Below are 19,928 nucleotides of genomic sequence, written 5' to 3' on the forward strand. Positions count from 1 at the left end.
TGGCTGCAGCTCACACCTCCGCGGCGAGCTGAGCTCTTCCAGGCACATCGCCTAATTCAATTGAGCCCCAATTTAATTATCATTTTAATTATGCTTTCAGTGCAGGTACCGAGGGCCTTTCACAGAGCTGCTGCTCCAAAGAAATGTTTCCAGGAGCACCAGGAGCAGCATCACCTCTGTTCCCTGCCTTTCCCTGTTATCCCTGCCATGGGTTATGGATCCAGGGGACTGTGAACCCTAAACTGCAGAGTGGGGTTTTGAAGTGCCTGGACAGTTCACCCACTGCAATGCAGGCTCACACAGACTCTGACAGATGAGCGTCCACTGAGACAAGAAAGCATCTCCATAAATGCTCTCCCTAAATGACTGAATCCCAGTTATTCCACATCCATTTTTATGCAATTTAGGTTTCTCACTAGAAGGAATATTTTCACAACAGATTCCAAACACCTTCACGGCTTCCAATCCCTTTGTTCCAGAGGACTGTAGATACACACTACCTGTCAAAAAAAAGTGTGTCTTTGCTGACAGTCAGGAATTTTAATCAGCTGAAGAATATCCCTCARACCCTCCAGAACTGGACAATAATATCTGTAACACTTATCCCACGTTCCCTAAAACAAAGCATTTGATTTGGGAGAGAAAGATTCCTTCTAAAAATGTCAGCGTTTGCTTTGGTAAATAAAAAGTTGGGATGCAAAACTGGGTAAGTTGATATTTGCAACTTCCAGAACAAAAGTTAATCAGATTCAATAAAAATGTAATGCAAAACACACAAGGCTGACTGCTTTTAATAATTATATATACAACAAGAATAACTATACAGACCATAGCTGTTGGTTGGGTTTTTTTTTTAATAGACTCAACCATAAAGGTCAAGGGAATCCATGAAACAGTTAAAATTCAGAGCAAGAAAGAACTGGAAAAAAAAAAAAAAAAGAAAATAAGCATTTGGCCTCTTCATACTAATTTCCTTTTTCTTTACATTGCTCAACATCGCTCCTCAATTTGAGTTCTAATCAACAACCACTTCACAGCTCACATTTTATGAAATAATGCAGTTGATGCAATCAAGTCCAGCAAAATGTTTCCCTAAAGATGTTTCCATCATTCACATTCCTTTAAAAAAACACACACACACAAAAAAAAAAAAAAGCTCTGACTTCCTCCATCGCTATTTAACAGCAAAAATAAACACAGCATTGCATCTTAAATCATACTTTGATTAAAACAGAAATAGAATCTTTCTGGGGTTTCTTTCTGCTTAGTACAACATGTCTTTGTCCAGGAGAGGGGAAAAAAATACCCTCAACCTGCTCATTTTTCTACACTTGACAATAATGAGCACCGAATAAATAAAATCCAGCCTGTGGAAATACAAACCATAACCCGAAAGCTCATCACGATGTGCAGCAGGGGGAAAAAATGCCCCCAAAACCCAAGCCGGTACAAAACCTCATTTTGCTAATGAATATTTATTTCATTTCCATACTTGCAGGCTCCTCTGCTTTCTATAAAGGACTGAAACCAAGCTCCTTTTTGGCTTTATTCACCCACAATATAGCGATGGACTTCGCTACCCTGAACGCCACAATGCCAACAACAGAGCGTGCGAGCAATCATTACCAAAAAGAGATTTAAAAAAAAAAAAAAAATGGGGAAGAAATGTACATTTTCATAGAAACGAACGAAGCATGTATATTACACAGGCAGCGAATCCAACACCGCCCCGCATTTCCCAACTGGATGGCCCCGCTTCCATTCCTGTGGATGCTGCCGGCATCCCCCCGCTCCCCAAACCCTTTAACCATTTGATCCCCATTTCGGAAGGTCTGAAATGGTCCCCCCCATTTCGGGGGGCTGCAGGACAGCGGCGACGGCCGCAGCCCGGCCCTGGCCATGGCACGGAGTCACCGCGGGCTCGGCGACATCCCCGGCGTCGCTCCTGCCGTCCCCACGTGCCGGGAGGGGTTTGGGGGTGTTCGCACATTCCTGGGGGCACCCCCAGCCCGGGCATCCCCTTCCCGTGGATGGGGATGAGCCTGGGACGGGGGAGCAGCCCCTGGAGGAGGCTCTGGGGTGGGGGGACACAGCCCATGGGAGTGGGGACAGCGGCTTTTGGGGGCAACAGGCTGCGGGGACACACAACAGGCTCCAGGGGACGACAGCCCCGGAGGGACACACTGGGAGAAGGGGGGACACACAACAGGCACGGGGGTACGGGGGGATAGAGCCCCGGGGGGACACAGCTCCGAGGGGCGGCGGGGACAGAGCCCCGGGGGCAGCAGGCTCCGCGCGGGGGGCAGCAGCCCCGGGGGACAGGGCTCTAACGGGGAGCGACAATCCCGGGGCCGGTCCCCCCCGCCCCGCGGCTCCGCTCTCCCCGTGCCCCGGCCCGGCGCCCCCGCCCCGCACGGCGCTGTCCCCGCGGGGGTGGCGGTGATGCTCGCCCCACCGCCCCCTCCCTGTGCGCTCCGGGGCTCGGGGGGAGCCCCCGGTCACCCCCCTCCATCACCGCGGTCCCCACTCGCCGCCATCCCTTTCCCGCCGCTGTCACCCGGGGGTGTCCCCCCTTCCCCTCCCTTTACCTGCGGCTGCTCGGGCGGCGGCGGCCCCTGTGCCGGTAGAGCAGCTCTCCCTCTCCACCTCCTCCTCCTCCTCCTCTTCCCGCTGCTCCCGCAGCCGCCAGCCGGGAATGGGGGGGGGTAGGGGGGGGCAGTACCACCAGCGGGACCGTTACAGCCGCCGCCGCTGCGGGGACTACAGCTCCCGGCATGTCCCGCGCGCCGCCGCCGCCGTCCGCCGCTGGCCGCCCCGCGCGGAGGGTCATGGGCAGTGTAGTTCGCGCCGCGGGCGGGGAAGGACATACGGCGACAGGGCCCGGGCAGGCGCGAGTTGTGCTGGGAGCTGTAGTACGGCAGCGGCAGAGCCGCGGGACACAGCGGGAGCTGTAGTTCAGGGGGGCATGACGGGAGTTGTAGTCCGCGAAGGCTGATGGGAGGGAGAAGGCCGCTGCGGGAGTGCCACCGGGATGTGYCAGGTGGGGCTCCACGGGGACCCGGGAGCTGATCCCGCCTCTGGGAGAGCCTTCCCGGCTCACCTGGCGAGCGCAGAGCCGGCAGCGGGAGGGGAGCGGRGAGCGGCGGGGCCCGGCCTTGCCCGCACCCCCCGCGCTGCCTCCATGGGGCTCTGTCCCGTCCTCCCGCACCCAAACCCGTCCCGCACCCTGCTCCGGGCAGCAGAGGAGTCATTCGGGAAGAGATGGGGAATTCCTGTGCGTCTCCACGCGGGGACTGACACGAGCCGGGCACGTCACCCCCGCCTCGATCCTTCACAACACTCGTTGCTGTTCGAAGTATTTTGCTGCGCTTTTTTTCTTTGTTTTTTTTTTAACGTAGTTTCGCGCTGTACATTGCATTTGCTGAGCCACGGACGCGGAACACCTCCCTTGGGCATCGGGGAGCTGGAAGAGGGGTGACAAGGGTCTGTTCGCCACCCTGGGACGTGATGGGATGAACGGGATGAAGAACACGTCCGAGGAAACATTTCTCCCTCAGGATTCCAGCGGCACCAGTGGGACACGCTCAGATATGGGAAAATCTCCAGAGGGATTTGGGGGCTCTTTCACCAGGTGTGAACCTTCAAACGCTTCAGGTGTCACCTGCAGCTGTCCCCAGGWTCAGCTCCGAACCCACAGAGCTTCTGTCCCCACAGCACCACGAAATCCAGGGAGATCCCCCGTGGGAAACACAGATTTTCTGGAACTTGGGGAGAGTTTCAGAATTCCTCTGTTTCCTACCCAAAACCCAAGGCTGTGGCTGGGATGGGGGAGATTCCCCCCAGGCACGAGCCGCTGCACACAGAGCTGGAGGAAAAACAAACTGGAGGCAAGCAAGTTCATATATTTTATTGAGCAGCACCCAATTCTATGGAAATTGGGGAAAAATCCAGGATCTGCCTCTTCTGGGCAAGAGGCAGAATGTATTCCCACATTGCATCCTCTCCTTTTGCTGGCTGGAAATAATTTCCTGGCTCTTTGGATCACCACTTCCATCCAGCATGCCCCAAATTTGTCCTACTTAACATTAAAAAAAAACTCACYCCAGTTTACAAAAAGTGAATAGACCAAGTCCCGCAAACCCCACACCACACCCACTTCCCAAGAGGAAAATCACAACGGAAAATAGAATAATTCTTTGAGAACAACTGATGCCAAACTGTGACATGTGTCTGTCTGGAGGGGCAGCACAATACCAGTGGGTAACCCAGGATAAATCCAAATTTCAGCCCAAATCCCTTCCTGGGGAACTTTTTTCTGCACCCATTGCAGTTCAAAATCTCTGGGCCAGCTGGATTTCCAAATAATGTCCCTGCTTTTGGAAATGGTCAGCACTAGCAGGATGTTTTGTGGCCCCGTAACCAGCACGAGGGATGCACAAGGCTGTGAGTGTGGCCTGGCTGAGGGGGCGATTCCAGTTTAACTCCTCTGGGATCATCCAGTGGGCTGTTGGATTAATTTAATTCCTAATGCTGCTTGCTAGAGTAAAGCGAGCACTGGAGGGAGAGGAGGGGAAAGGGCTTTGCATTGAAAAACCTGCTAGAATAGAATTTTTTAATACATTAAGGGTTGCCATGTGCTTAATAAACAACTTTATTAACAGCCCAGCCTCAACTATCACCTGTTTTATTCCTGGACTTCTCCAAATAATCCAACCTCATATCCCAGAGCCTGGGTCAGTTCTAATTCCAGCAGAAGCCAGGTCAGGCCTTGATTTTGATCCATGGGATTGTTCACTCCGCTTGGAAATTCATTTCAGACGAGCATTTTAGTGCTTAAAATTTGAGTCATTCCCGATTTATGCTGCCCGGCATGAAACACCTCCTCAGCCCCATTCCCAGCACCGCAGGAAAATCCTGCATCTCCAGGCATCGCCCCCAGCTCCATGCGGGGTAGCAGCCCCCCAAACCCCCAAATTGGGGGCTCCCCTTTGAGCCGAGCCCCCTCCCAAGGACACGCACACTGCTGGATGTGCTCCGTGAACGGAGAAAAGGGGGGATTCGAGGGGAAAGCGAGAATCGGCGGTGCTGGACCAGCCCGGGCATCCCCGCTGGCAGCAGCCCGGCAGCATCCCGGCCGCGCAGGCGCCGAGCGGCGGCTTTTTGGGGCTAAAGCGCTGGAAAGCGGGATTGTCGGCGGCGGCCGGCGCTCGGGGATGCCGCTGCCGGACTACAGCTCCCGGCGAGCCGCGCGGGCGGGTAGAGCCGGGCGGCGGGAGCGGAGCGCAGCGCATCCCGCAGCGGGCACCGCCGCCTCCGCCCGGTGAGCGATGCGCGGGGCGGCTGCGGGGGGCTCGGGGCACCGGGGACGGGACCGGGGGCCGCTACTCAGGGGATGGGCTCGGGAGGGACGCGCAGACGGTGCCACGAAATGTGGGTACGGAGGGAAAGGGATGCCAGGGAATGTGGGATGAGCGCACCAGATGTGGGTACGGAGGGATTGCAAATAGAGTGGGATGGGGGTGGAACAGGGATGAGAGTGTGGAGGGAGGGGGTACCTGGGGTGCGAGGGCAGGAGGGTGAGGGTGCCAGGGGATGGGGTATCCATGGGTGATCCCTGGGATGTGGGCAGTGCAGGGTGAGGGTGCCAGGGGATGGGGTATCCATGGGCTGTGATCCCTGGGATGTGGGCAGGAGGGTGAGGGTGCCAGGGGATGGGGTATCCATGGGCTGTGATCCCTGGGATGTGGGCAGTGCAGGGTGAGGGTGCCAGGGGATGGGGTATCCATGGGCTGTGATCCCTGGGATGTGGGCAGGAGGGTGAGGGTGCCAGGGGATGGGGTATCCATGGGCTGTGATCCCTGGGATGTGGGCAGTGCAGGGTGAGGGTGCCAGGGGATGGGGTATCCATGGGCTGTGATCCCTGGGGATGTGGGCAGTACAAGGGCTGCAAACTCCACCGGGACATGGGTCCTCGGGGATTCAGGCACTCCGTAACACAGGCACAGAGGTGCTGGGGGTGTTTGTGCCTTGCTGTGCCCCCACAGGCGGTGGGAGATCCTGGAGGCCATCCCAGGGTATCGAGTTCYCATCACTGGAGTGCTGGGATTCCCAGCTGATGCATGGATATGGGGCTGCGGCCAGGGAACTGCTCCTGCCTGTCCCTGGGGTGTTGGCTTTGCTTGGGGACCTGGGGAGCGATGACTTCATGGCCCTATTAAGGACTGATTTCCATCCAGGCAGGGAAAATAAACAAGTGTAGGTGTCGTTTACCATGGAAAGTTACCGGGGCTGTGGGGAGGCACTGCCTGCTTTCATTGGTGGCCCGGATTTCTCCATTTACCTCCACGGGACGATAATCCCTAAATCCCAACGAGATTAAAGGCAGAAAGAAAGGTGGCCGGAGCGGCTCCTTCGCGATGGTTCCCAGATGATGAAATCCCGCGTCTGTCTCACCCCGATTAACCTGGGCRCTGAGCTCATCCCCCAAAAATACCAGGAGCAACGAGGGTGAATCCCCATCCTGCTCGGCCCCGGAGGCTGTGGGGAGGCGAGGGCCATGGGCAGAGCCGGAGGCGAGGCAAGAGCTGCTATTTTAACCCCGTTATTCTTCCCATCCCGACAGATCCGGTTAAGCCCACGGCAGCCATGGCACTGGTGAAGAGCGGTTGGCTTTGGCGGCAGAGTAAGTTCCACTCTCGAACTTTCCAGGCTGGAAGCCCCCCAGAAAACCCGTTGGGGTTTGCTGGGAAGAGGTGGGGTGTGGGGAGCCAAGGAGCCCCAACCTGGGCGGTTAATCCACGGCAGCAGGGGGATTGCGGCTCAGCCGCTCGCGGATTTACGTAAGGAGCGAGGGGCTGCCTGCCATGAGAGCAGACACATGGCTCCGTGTCCGGGGCTGGAGCTGCTCCCGTGCACTCGGCAGGGCGGCTCCAAATGCCCTGATGGCGTTTTTGGCAGCCTTTGTCAGTTGAGGGCCACCTGGTCCCGCTGCCCCGGATGCTCACGCCAGGCGCAGGTGTCCTGCGGGATGCTGCGGCTCACGGGAACCAGAGGGATGTGGGGGTTGACATCGGGTCTCGTAAACGCGCTGGCTGAGTCCCACCGGGGTCCTTCACCCGCCCCCCGTCCCACCAGGCTCCATCCTGCGCCGCTGGAAGAGGAACTGGTTTGTCCTCTACCTGGATGGCAGCTTGGTTTATTACCACGACGAGACGCAGCGGGACATGGACGGCCGGATCCACATCAAGTACAGCTGCCGGGACGTGCGGATCGGCCGTGAGTGCAAAGGTGAGCCCAGCCCCGTTCCCAACCCCATCCCACATGGGGCTGCACCCCTTGGAAATGATGCACCCTATGTACACCCAGCAGAGCCCCAAAATAATCCAGGCTGCCCCGTTCCCCSCTTCTCGCTCCCAGCCAGGAGACGCTGGATCGTCTCTCATGCCGCTTTTCCCGGGGGAAGGAAAGAAGGGAAGGAGGAGGAACTCTTCTCCTGGTTTGTGCTTGTAGCAAACAGGATCCCACGGCCCTGACTCATCGCTCACGTCTCGCACAAACAAGGGGAACAAAGCGGCAGCTTGGCTGGGCCCCGCAGCCCACGGCCGCCGCACAAAGCGCCTTTCTTGGGCTGGGAGCAGCGGTGGGAGCACAATCCCAGAGCTTTGTGCTCACCGGAGGGTCCTGCCAAGCTTGGGGATGGGGGCAGACACAGGAGCAGCATGGATTTAAGGTTTTGCTCTTGCTCAAGCTCACGATCCCACCCCAGCAATGAGCATCTCCTGTTCCTACAAAATTTGGGGCACTCTGGCAAGTTCAAAGCAAAGGCAGCTCGGCCTCGTGGCCCCGAGCAGATTTTTGGAGCTTGCTGCCCTTCCCTGTTCCTTGTGCCGTGGGGGTGGAGGTTTGTGCCYGTCAGCTCATTCCTTGGGTTGGCTTTTACCCTGAGAGATCCTGAGTGCATCCTGCACGTGGAGACGGAGCCAAGCCTAAACCCACCAGCCCTTGTGCCAGGGGGAATGTGGAGCCYGGGGAGGCTCTCTGGGGCTTCTCCTCGGGCGAGGATGGATCCCAGCCCTTCCCTTCCCTTTCCCTGCAGACGTGCAGCCGCCCGAGGGGAGGAGCCGGGAGTGCCTGCTGACTGTGGTGCTGCGGGACGGCTCCAAGACCACACTGTGTGCCGAGAGCGAGGACGACGCCGTGTAAGCCACCTCTCCATCCCGGTAATCCCAGCCTGGAAAGAGCCTGGGCTGCAGGAGAGCCCCGTCCCGCTGCCACCRCATCCCTCCCTTGGCTAAACCCATCCCCAGCCCGTTTTCTCAAACACCTTTTTACCTGCACTCTCAGGATAAAAGGTGCAGGAGGAGATTTGGGGTTCCCGCTGAATAATCCAGGGCCAAAAGCAGCTTTTTTTAAACACTCAGTCTCCTGAGGGGTGGGTTTTCCTCATGGGTGAGAAATCCCCTCTTGGCCTGAACTGAGGATCACTGGAGAAGGGTTTTCATTAATATKTGGAAATAATAAAATATTAATGTGAAGCCCTTGCTGGCTTGAGGCAAACTGCTCACTTTAGTGCTGTTCCCCTTCTATTTATTTTTAAAATACAAAATTAATTTTTAAAACTAATTTTATTTTCGTAAAAATTGATTTTTTTATAAAATAAAACTTTCAAAAATTAGAAGTGGCAAATGTTCAGTTGAACTCAGATGGAGGGAGAYCTTCAGCTGTGGCCAAGCAGAGCTTCATCAACTGAGCATAACCTCAGCTGAGGGGAAATTCATCCATTACCCACTTTTCCTCCCAAATTCAGATGTTATTTTGCTGCTTGCCCTTGTTTTAGCTGGGGCCATTCCCAGGGACTGCCCTGTGCCYATCCCTCTGGTGTCAGGTACCTCCCAGCACATTCCCAATCCCAATTAATGTTGGCTCATTAATAGAGAATTAAAGATGAGTGCCGGCCCCATGGCCTCATCCAGGTCCCCATGGGGAAGAGGGGGGCAATTCCCATCCCTCCAGCACCTGCCAAAAATTAATGCCTCTGTTTTGTTTGCAGGGCTTGGAAGATGGCCGTGCTGGAGTCTAAATCCACCCCGGTGAGCCTTCATCCCCCGGAGCGGGGACAGCGTCCTGGCATTAGATTTGGGGTTTGGGCAGGGGGACGTTACCCAAGCCCTGATCTCTCCCAGGGCTGACACTGAGCTGGGGGGGCTCCCCAACAYCCACTGTGCAGCCTCAGGGCACAGAGAGGAAGGTGGGGAAGGGTTGGATGCCACCACTGATGGCAGGTGCCACAGCCACGGGGACYCTGCGCACTGGTGGGGGGTGACGGGAGTAGAGTTAAGGTGACAGGGACACAGCGTTATGGGGACACAGGTGAGGAGACARGGACACCATTAATGTGACAGGAACATGGTTAACAGGGATGGGGGCAGAGTTGATGTGGTGGGACATAATTAGGGTGACAGGGACAGTTAGAGGCAATAGGAACAGAACTGAGGTGACAGGAACACSGTTAAGATGACAGAGACACGGTTAAGGTGACAGGGACAATGTTAAGGTGATAGGGACACAGTTAAGGGGAACAGGGACACAGTTAAGGTGACAGGAGATGTTTCAGGGAATGGGAGCAGAGTCAAGATCACAAGGACATGGTTAAAGTGACAGGGACACTGTTAAGGGGAATGGGAGCAGAGTTAAGGCGACAAGGGAGGGGCAGAGTCAGGGTGACCTGAGCACAGGGTGCCCCAGCCTTTGGGACCCTTTGAATTCCCCACCCGAGGGCCCCAGGGCCCCATCCCACCCAGGGAAGCCACATCCCGGCCCCGGCCCCACAAATCCCCCCTGTGCTGCTGCAGGTGCACGTGTACGACCCCTACGACGACGACTATTACCAGACAGTGCCCCTGGACTCGCACCAGGCCGCCTACATCAGCTCCGGCCACTACGGCCACCAGTATGGAGGTGGGTGGCCCACAGCCGCAGGGTGTGCCGCGAGGCCGCTCCACTGGCTCCCTGCCCCTTTTCCCATTTTCCTGTTTTCCCATTTTCTCATTTTCCTGTTTTCCCATTTTCCCATTTTTCCATTTTCCTGTTTTCCCATTTTCCTGTTTTCTCCTTTTCCCATTTTCCCATTTTCCCGTTTTCTTATTTTCCCGTTTTCCCATTTTCCCGTTTTCTCATTTTCCCATTTTCTCGTTTTCCCGTTTTCCCCCGCAGCTCCCGGCGTGACCCACGTCATCGTGCGCGAGGATCCCTACCGCGTCTCCGGGGACCAGATGGCCCTGGGGCTGCTGGCGGGGGCGGCCACCGGYGCCGCCCTGGGCTCCTTCATGTGGATGCCGTGCTGGTTTTAGCCCCCGCCTCGCTCCCAACCCGCTCCCGGCTTGGAACCTGCACTGAGCCCCCCTCAGCCTCACCCAAACGCCCTGGGGACAGGGACCCCGCACACACCTTCCTCCCGGCCCCGGCTTCTGCATTAAATAACCCCCGTGTGCTTCAGAGCCCCCCAAACCCACTCCAGAACCCCACAGCATCTGATTCCCATCGGCAGAGGGCCCTGGAGCTGCCAGGGCTGTTGGCAGAGCTTCCCCACCCCGAATCTCCACAGGGAGCTGGCTGCAGAAATACTGGGTTTGGGAGCAAGGGGTCCTCATTTGGGGGGAAGTGGCTGGATCTTTTTTGGCTGGGTGAACCCCACAATGCAGAGGCTTTTTAAGGGCTTTTTTTGGGAGAGGCTCCAGCACCGGAGCAGGAGCTGACATGGGGGGGCAACCACGGGGATGCTCGAGAGGTGGGTGTAAAAATAAGGAGGAGGAAAACCTTTGCAGGATTTCCACCCCTTTCCACACACCAGTCCTCTGGGCCTAGCCAAGTTGGAGAAATGGTGCAAAAGCCTCAGGAAGTGCAGTGAAACTCCTGGGAATTGGGCTGAGAAGAGCCCAGGGAATATCCCAACCTCTCCAGGCAAGTGGGAAGGACACTCCTCCGTTTCACCCTGATTTTTAGGATGGGGAGACAGGCAGCTCTCCATGGACACCAGGGATCCTTTTGGCAGCCAGGCCGGGATCTTCACAGCAGGGATTTGGGATTGAGGGGGGACACATGGTCAGGCCAGGGGACAAGCAGCAGCTCAGGGTTTTGGTTGGGCAGCACCAGAGGGATGGCGATGGAAGGAGGAGGATGGAGCAGCTGCCGAGTGTCACCCCTGGAGCCAGGATTGTATCCTGGAAACACAACTGACATGAAATGTAGGAATCACAGACCCCACAACTGGATAGAAAACCACCAGTGACACCAGCACCCCAGCCTGCTCTCCCTTTAGAGCCCCAGGGCAGTTCATCCCTGTGCCCATCGGGGGATTGGGATATCCCAACACACGATCCTCATCCTCTCCTGCATTCCCTGCCTCCTTCCTGCTGTGCACCCGCTCCCGGAAAGAGAACAAAAAGTACAAAACTATCTCTTTGAAGTCTAATAAAGGCAGCGAAAAACCAGCCCTGGCTGCGGGTGAGTGAGGATGAGGATGGAATGCTCAGCCCTGGCCACCTCCGGGGGTGGGAAAGATTGTGTCCCCCTGGAGAGCTGCCCAGGGATGTCACCAGCTCCCCCAGCATGGGCAGCAGGGGAGGGGGGATCCTGCCCCTGTGCCCCTGTGCTCAGGTGAGCCCCCACCTGCAGAGCTGCCCCAGCCCTGGGGCCGACAGCAGAAGGAGCTGGAGCKGCTGGARAGAGCCCAGAGGAGAACAAGGAGCTGCTYCAAGGGATGGAGCCCTCTGGAGCCAGGCTGGGAGAGCTGGGGGTGCTCACCTGGAGAAGGGAAGGATCCAGGGAGAGCTCAGAGCCCTTGGCAGGGCCTAAAGGGGCTCCAGGAGAGCTGGAGAGGGACTGGGGACAAGGGATGGAGGGACAGGACAAAGGGAATGGGATGGATGGGATATTGGGAAGCTTCTCTTGGCAACCTGTGCCAGAGCCTCAGCACCCCCACAGGGAAAAATTTTTCTCTGGTATCTGCTTTAAACTCTTCCTGCCCAATATCCATTCCACGAGTCACCAAACAAGGTGCATAATCCCAGGTGAGAAACTTGGGAACCTGGAGATGGAAACATCTGGAAACTTGTCACTGAGAGCAACACAACCTAGAAACTGTCCCTTCTTCCCATGCCACATCCAGCTGCTAACCCGCCAAAGCTCCTTTTTCCAGTTCAGATTCCCACTCTCCTCATCCCTGTGGTACCTGAACATCCCAAAGCCATTCCTGCTTCTCTCCCGCTGTGCTGGTCTCCCAGAGATCCAGGGACATGGAGCAATCCAGGCAAGGACAGTGGTGGACCAGGATCTCCTGCTGCAATCCCCGGGGTCTTGGCGCTGCCGGTGGGAGCAGCTGGCGGCAGCCAGGCCCTGTGCTAGGGAGCTGAACGAAGGAGTGATTAAATATGATAGAAATAATTTTGGAAGCACAAACAATAGAACCACAGCCCACAAAAGTACCTGGCTTGGTCTGCTCCGCTCATGAGGGCTTCCCAGGAGCTCACGGTGCTGGGCAGGACCAGAGGGACAGAGATCAGGGCTGATCCACTCCAGTCCCGACCCGCAGCGCTCCTCTGTCCCAGCAGGGAGAGCTGCTGAAGCTCCGAGCACGGAGCAAAGCTCAGAACAACTCCAAACCCCTCGGGAAAACGGGATCCGCAGTAAGGAGCAGGCACAGGCCATTAATGCCCGTCATGCCCACAAACCGCCTGAAGAAATGAATCCCACAATGTCCCATGGCACAGGAATCAGCTGGGGCCCCGTGACCCTCACTGTGATCCCAGCCCACTTCTCTGGAAACCAAGCAGCTCGGGAAATGTCAGGATAAAACCTCCAATTTCCAACTGGCCCCTCTTCCTGAGCTGGGATAAATGCAGGAAAGGTCAGTACCAAACCAGMAGCGCTGTGAGCGTGGATAAATCCCATTTTTTCCCTTCCGTACCCTGTATCTGAGACACACAGCGCCACGGATGGACCCACTGGCTGCAGGAGACACTCCAGTGCTTTAATTAGCAATAACTTTAATCAAGCTKTTAGTAACATCCTCGTCCCAGACGTGCTCTCCGGGTGGCCCACAGCGAGCACTCAAAATGGCTCTAATTCATATCCAAACCATTGGAAACAAGTGGCAAGCCTGGAAAATTCGATTGGGAAACAGCACTCCTCCCTCCCCACCCAGCAGGGCAGAGCCCTGGGGCAGCAGGAGCATCATCCCCCAGCTGCCTCCAGCCCTTCCCGACCCCTGATCCTCCCGGGAAGGGCAGAGCTGCAATTCCACGGGCATTTTATTCCCAACACGCCCAACGTTTCCAGCATTGCTCCTTCAGGGGGATCCTAAAKATTGTATAAAATGCCACATTGTTCTACCACGCGCTCGGACCAGGGCAGGGAAGGAAAAAAACTGTTAAAGAGGGGAGCAAATAAAATTGGTATTTTTGCCAGCTGATGGAAAATCAATTAAGCTGATGAAAAAACAATTCCATTGGTGAAAACYCAAGCCCAGCAAGCCTGGAAAGTCCGGCTCAGGCAGCAGGAGAGCAGTGCAGATGGGASGGAAAGGCTGCTCTGAGGTCCGGCTGTCTGCAGCCGGAGTGAGGGAGCGCTGGCAGCCTGTGCCGCAGGCTGCCCACCCCATTCATCTTCCTCTGGATCTGGGACATGCCCAGCATGGAAAAAGGTGCTGCTGCAGCAGGTAGGGAGAGCCCTTGCACTTTGTTTTGCTGAGGATTCAGGCGCTGGAARCGAAACTGCAGCGTGAAAACGGCTCGGCTGCTGCAGCAGCTCTGCAGATGCTGCCAGGAGGATGCTGTGGCTCCTCCAGCCTGGAAAAAAACAGGGCTGATCCTACCAGCAAGCAAAGAAGCTGTCAGCACCCTCCAACCCGAGCCAGATATCCCCTSTTGGATTTTGAAACTGGGCTGGGAGGGAGCTCGACCCACTGCAGTCACGAGTGAGCGGCCAGGAGCACCTTCCGGAGCTGGTGGGTGCCCCCAGCCCATTCCCAGCTTCACAGCAGCTCTGTCTCTGCAGTTTAATCCCCAGAGGGTAGTTGAGACAGCACAATGAGTGACTATGAGAGTCCCGAGGCTACCCACGGCAGCAGYCAGGAGGAATCGAGGCTGTCACGCCTCGATGCTCCCCAGGGAGGTGAACGTGGTGCTGCCAAAGCCTCTCACCCACGGCAGGAGCTAGAGGTGCCAGGTACAAGGAACAGAAGCTCCCCCAAGTGACAGAAGCCTTCTCCAGTGATGTGTCCCCACAGGACATTTCCATACCCCTAATCCCAGCATATCTCCACYGCTATATTCCAGTTTATTCACTGTCCTTTTAACAGTGAAGAGCTTGACCAAGAGACCAAGGTTGGGCTGATGGTTCCAACACCAAATCCAGGTAATTGCCCTTCTCTATTGGTCATGTTGGATGGGGCTTGGAACAACCTGTTTAACACCCAGTGGATGGTATTGCAGGTCCCTTCCAACCCCACCATGCTGTGATTCCACGATTCCCTCCTTCAGGAAAGCAAAGGAGAACTCATCAAAGAGCGTCTGTTACTCACCACCCCAGCCCCGCTGACCTGGCTGCCATCTCCAGCAAGAAGGAGGCTCAGGAGGGATCCTCCTCAGGGAAGCTGGGCTCGGTGCACCCGCGTGCCAGGGAAGCTGAGGCAGCGGAGAGGCCGCACAGCATCGCCTTTGGGGAGGGAACAGAGGAAGCAGCCGGAGGCAGAGCGGGAAAGGAGCAGAAAGGCGCAGCTGCAGCCGGCGGAGGACGGGCTCTGTCCCCGGCATCRCTCCTGGGGTGCTGCAAACAATGGCAGAGACACCACAGCAACAGCAAACACAGCCCTGCACCGTACTCCTTCCCAAACAGAACCCCCCAAAACTATTCCTGCCCTCAAAAAGCCTCGTGCAGCACTTCAGATCCCGTGAGGAGCTGCACCTCCCGCCTGTGCTGCGCTGGACRTGCTGAGAGAAGAGACCCAGAGCTTTCCAATGAGACAGGTATTTATTTAGTTCAAGCGCTAAGGATTTGTTCTCTTGTTGTTGTTGGTTCATATTATCAAACAGAGCTGAGGTACCAGTGACATTCCAACATGAAGAAAAGGAACCTTTTTTTCCCCTTACACAATTTCTTCAACTACTTTTATCAAGACAAAAAGTGAGGCATGGAATAGCTGCATGATGGACTGTACAACGAGCAAGYCAGGCAGGGAGGAGAAAAGAAACAGAGCCGAGACCTTCACTCAAAAAATCACACGAAAGTCAGCACTAAAAAGTCTGTTCCCATGGTTCCACTGGCCACGTCCATGGAGCAAACGAAAATTAAAATCRAAAACCTGACAGATGGATGGTGCAAAAAAAAAAYAGAAACAAAATTTATATAAAGACCACGTTGCTCCTGTGCTCACTTTGGAAATGTGTTTTCTCTGGAAAACTAGGATCAGGACAGGATTGAGCCCTGTGGTCACGTTAAGCAAGGACAATTAGCAAGGACATGYACTGAACATACCTGGCTGTGCTGAGCAGCCCCGGGGAGCTCATGTGGAAGTGCCSAACCACGGCCTCGTCCGTGCTCCTGCAGCCCCAGGGCTGAACCCTGAGCTGCTCTCCAGACATTTGTTTCCAGGGAGCTCTGGACAAACCTGCTCTCAGGCCTTGCAGGAAAAGCAGCCAGGCTGCTGGGCCACCATAGCCCATACGGGCTAAGCCAGCTCCTCAAACCAGTRCTTACAGCTTGGGACTGTGGGAAGCAGAGGAGGCTGGTTCTATTAGCAGCAAGGGGAAAAAAAGAATGTGCTTGTGGGGAACAGCCACATGAGGACCAWCAGAAGCTGCAGGGAAAACCAAAGAAGGAAAAAGCAAACCAAAGCAAAGGAAGAAGCAGCAGGATGAAGCACTTCTGCACGGTTAAGAACAGTACAACAAAGGAAAAGCAGCCAGGTTTCCTTCCCCCAGAGAGTTTCTTTTAAATAAAGAATGATCCTTTGTCACATATCATTGATGTTTATTTCAAGACATGCCACGTCAAAAAAACTCGCCTTTAATATTGCATTAGAAAAGCACTTTTACATCTCGTTCTGCCTTTAAGTTATTGTTGTGCAGAGCTGCTAGAAACCCAGGGCAGGGCAGGAGCCTGGCATTCACCTCAGGAATGAAGAATTCCAACTCTTTTATGCCCGCTTCCTGGGGAAAGTGGTGGTGAGGATGATTCCCTTCCTCTCCCCCAGTTGGTTATTTTAGATGGTAGAGAGAGAGGCAGAAGAGAACCAAGGAGGAGCCTGAACATTCCCTTGCAATTGTCCGTTTAATTCACAATCGCAACACAGACTCGAGAATTCCTTCCTGCACTGTAACTCGGCCAGAGTCGCCCAGCAAACAATGTATTTACAATTGTGTTTATTAACTTACACAGCAACTTCACAATGACTAGTAAAGATTAAAAGGGTGCACTTCTAGTGTGTTCCATTCCGTGTTTCTCGGGTAGCTACATCTCGCAACATCAGCAAAGCTCTACACAGATTCCTCAGCCAAAGGAAAACAACAAAATCAGCACTGAAAAGAGTAAAAAAATTGGAGCCAAGAAATAAATATCAAAGAAAAAAGGGTTAATTGTGAGCCTAATTCCATAGAAAACTAAATTACTAATTATTTAACCAAACTATACAGCTCTAGAGAACCAAACTAAACCAACTTGGAAGACTGAACATAAAAAAAAAAAAAAAAAAAAAAAAAAAAAAAAAAAAAAAAAAAAAAAAAGCTAAAAAATAAAGGCATAAATCTGCATAATCAGAAGTTGGTTTCCATCCTATTCAAGTCCCTCCCTTTCCATCTACAATGTCTCAACTAGGATTCTGTAAGATCAAAGTAAACACCCCTTCCCCACCGACCTATGCCCACGCTCCGGAAAAGCGTGTGCCATTCCCCCTCTGCTGGGGCAGCCAGCTGCTCTTCCCTCTTTCTCCCAAATTTCCAAGGTTTCAATCGGCTTTGGCAGGTTTTAGTGCCAGTCCTGATTTCAGTATTTCCCCTAAAAAAACAAAGAAGCAAAATGCTTTCTCCTCCAAACAGCTGAAACGTTACATTCCCATCTCTTGGGCAGTAATAATTCACTTCATTGGTGTTCTACTTAAAAAGAAAAAAAAAAAAAACGCTCTGAAAAACTCATTTTGCACTCGGAACATTATTTCCCTGTTTCCTGCAAGTGTTTTGCTAATGCACATCCACCCTTTCCTTCCCCCCCAAATCCTCCAGAAGCCACTCATCCCAAAGAGCCCGTCCGTATTTCCCGGTATGCTTCCTCGGAAACGTGTCCCCGCTGCCTGGGCAGCTCCGGCAGCCGGCGGAGTCAAACCCCGCTAGGGCCGGGCTGGGTTTGGGCACCAGGCACACTCGCTCTGCTCAACGCAATTAGAGCCCGGGGTTCATTTGTGTTTAATTATCAAGGATAAGCGTTTAACCCTCGGCATCTGCCGCCTCCCCCCATGATTCCGCCTGCTGTCTACGCGTTCCCAGTTTCTGAGAGAAATCCAATGGGTCAGATTTGCAAGCCTTCTTCTGCACATACATCTYATCTAGGTCCAATTCCAAACTTACTCGGTTGCCATCATTTCAAAGTGCAATATCATAACATATTAAAAAAAGAACAAATATTAAGAAATTGTACCTATTTTTTGTTTGGATTTTTTTTCTTTTTTTTTTTTTTTATAAATAATGAAGACACTGACATTTTGTTGGTGTGTGTGTGTGTGTGTGTGGGGTGTGCTTGTGAAGCTAAAGATCATCTCCACGAGACAGCCAGCGATGATGAACTGCGATACGTTATTACGGAAAGGGGAAGGTTCAAGCCAATATTCACACTGCAGTCAATGAAGAGGACAGGGAGGGAAAGCAGTGATGTTCTGGAGAAAGGTGGAAGCCACATGGTATTAGCAGGAACAGCCTCCTTCACTGACAGGCTGCTCTTGAGGCTTTTCCAGTTTTATGTCAATCACTGGAAGYAGGAAGTTAAGGCAAACACGTCTCCAACTCTGTTTCCCTACCAGGAGCAGGATTTTGACAGGCATTTTCAGTGCTTCCTACTGAAACACTTGGAAAGACCAGCTCCAAAGCAAAGGTTTCTCACYTGCCCCTCTTGCCCTGGCACTGGCACATTAAATACGCAGCAGGAACAATGTCAGACCCCAAATGTTTGTCTCTAACCAGCCTGCTCTTCCCAGCAATCCCACTGATCTCCTGCTGTGGGAATTAAGGATGCCTGGATACACTGAAGGGTCTAATCACTGTTTCTGCAAAATCATGGAATCATTCAGGTTGGAAGAGCCCTCTGCGACCATTGGATCGGCCTGGTCCACCAAGCCCACCACCACTTCATGTCCCCAAAAGGCACCACTGCACATCACTAACCCCCAGAGCTTCAGCTATGCCTTCCTGACCTCTCCATCAATCCCTTCTCACTGAAACCTTTCTGCTCCCACCAGCAGCCACCAAAGCCCTGCCATCAGCCTCAATTCCCCTTTCCAATGACAGCTACTGTCCSACAAGGTCACTGCAGAGCTGGCTGCTCAGGACCTGCCTGTGATAAGCGACTCCCTCTGCAGCACTCGAATTCCCAAYGGATGCCCTACAGTTCCAACCTCACGCAGCCTTTCCCAGGAGCAGCTTCGAATGCTAATCCCCAGCTCAGAGCTGCTCACAAGTCTCCAGCGTTCCCCTTATCAGCGAACACAGAGGCAAAGAGGTCACACAGCTGGTACTTCCAACTTATTTCCTTAGGGGGTTGAAGTTCTTTAAAGAGGTTTGGAGCAAATAAACATGGAAAGGGAACAACAGACCAATAATTCATGTCCAATGTTTGGTCCATCTGGCTGATCTAAAGCTTGATGTGTATTTAAGTTAGAGATGCTTGACATGAACCTTGCCAGATTCATCTCAGAGCATGGGTGGGTCAAGGTCCTTGAACCCTCCATGTTCTGTAAAAGTGTCCCCGTTAATCCTAATGCAGTTGCCTRGGAGACAATCCTATTGCATCCCTGCTATCTGCAGGCTGCAGGAAGCCCAATTCCCAGTGCCCTTACTGCACGCCCATTCAGAAACTGGTGATCAAACTGCCTGACACAGCCCCTGCCTGTGCACTCTACTCCCCCTCATTAATAAACACTGGTGCTCATTAACCTTTTGGGGACCTGCATAACCAACATTTCTGATCAGTCAAGTCCCTATGGCACAAAGCCTGTGTCTMAGCAGCTGCAATCCCCAGCTTCCCAAATGCTTCTGTCCCCCATGCATCAGATGGTCTGCTGGAATTTCAGAGCCAGGCTTCTCCCATTCCCTCAGTTCCTGTGCCTTCCTTCCTTCCTCCAAGGCATCATTTCTCCTCTATTTGCCAGCTCCATGATCCCTGCTGCAAATAAAACCAACAGCCCTGGAAAAGCTGCTATTCCAAACACACCCACCTGGCCAGGTCAGTGATTCCAGTGCAGCCATACTGCTTGTCCACCCCTTTTCCATCCCTCACGCCAGCTCMTTTCCCTTGGCTGAGACTGATCTCAAAGATTGAGTCTTGTCCCTCACACCAGAGATGCTGCCCAGGGTCCAGGACGTGACAGGCCRCCCTGGGAGGTTATGGGATCTCCATCCTTGGAGATTTCCCAAGTTTCCCTGAATRTGACCTGGAGAAACTGGCCTCATTTGGGGGTCAGCCTTGCTTTGAGCATGAGGGCTGGAGAAGGGGCCTGCAGAGGTCCCTTCCAACACAGCTTCTTCTTGGATTCTTCAGTCAGATCTGCAACAGCCAAAGGGTTCTTTTTCCAGACCTTTCTGTGGCTGTTYTCTCCCACCTTCCTCCCCACATCCAACATGTTCAAATACCAAGCAAAGAATCCTTTTGGATTACCATTCCTTCCCCTG

At 54.1% G+C, this 19,928-nt stretch overlaps 3 protein-coding genes across 10 annotated transcripts in view; 1 reads left to right on the plus strand and 2 right to left on the minus strand.

Annotated features, from left to right (window-relative positions):
* FAM168A (family with sequence similarity 168 member A) overlaps positions 1–2,738 on the minus strand; it is a 124,713-nt gene extending 121,975 nt beyond the window's left edge. For 3 of the 5 annotated variants that reach the window (XR_008965464.1, XM_057368149.1, XM_057368150.1), the window contains exon 1: positions 2,589–2,652. The gene's annotated coding sequence lies outside the window, so the exon portion shown is untranslated. Of the gene's footprint in view, positions 1–2,588 lie in introns of all 5 variants that reach the window. The other 2 variants (XM_057368151.1, XM_057368152.1) reach the window with 2 other exon arrangements.
* Positions 2,739–5,276: 2,538 nt separating this feature from the next.
* PLEKHB1 (pleckstrin homology domain containing B1) lies at positions 5,277–11,483 on the plus strand. 2 transcript variants are annotated; one of them, XM_057368156.1, is made up of 7 exons: positions 5,277–5,320; positions 6,623–6,682; positions 7,135–7,287; positions 8,096–8,198; positions 9,050–9,089; positions 9,852–9,957; positions 10,213–11,483. In XM_057368156.1, exons 2-7 carry the CDS (start codon positions 6,646–6,648, stop codon positions 10,347–10,349), a joined length of 576 nt encoding a protein of 191 aa, XP_057224139.1. In that variant the 5' UTR covers positions 5,277–5,320; positions 6,623–6,645; the 3' UTR covers positions 10,350–11,483. The 2 variants fall into 2 exon arrangements, with proteins under 2 accessions (XP_057224139.1, XP_057224140.1); XM_057368157.1 differs by lacking the exon at positions 5,277–5,320 and adding an exon at positions 5,793–6,507.
* A 3,438-nt stretch (positions 11,484–14,921) lies between these two features.
* The window catches only part of RAB6A (RAB6A, member RAS oncogene family), a 43,650-nt gene continuing 38,643 nt past the window's right edge, over positions 14,922–19,928 (minus strand). The window contains exon 9 of one of the 3 annotated variants that reach the window (XM_057368155.1): positions 14,922–18,012. In XM_057368155.1, coding sequence (XP_057224138.1) covers positions 17,948–18,012 — 65 coding nt within the window. In that variant the 3' untranslated portion in view covers positions 14,922–17,947. The remainder of the gene's footprint in view (positions 18,013–19,928) is intronic. The other 2 variants (XM_057368154.1, XM_057368153.1) reach the window with 2 other exon arrangements.

The sequence above is a fragment of the Malurus melanocephalus genome, unplaced genomic scaffold (genome assembly GCF_030028575.1).
Source record: "Malurus melanocephalus ecotype Western Australia unplaced genomic scaffold, MMel_1.1 scaffold_89, whole genome shotgun sequence".
In the NCBI taxonomy this organism is placed as follows: domain Eukaryota; kingdom Metazoa; phylum Chordata; class Aves; order Passeriformes; family Maluridae; genus Malurus; species Malurus melanocephalus.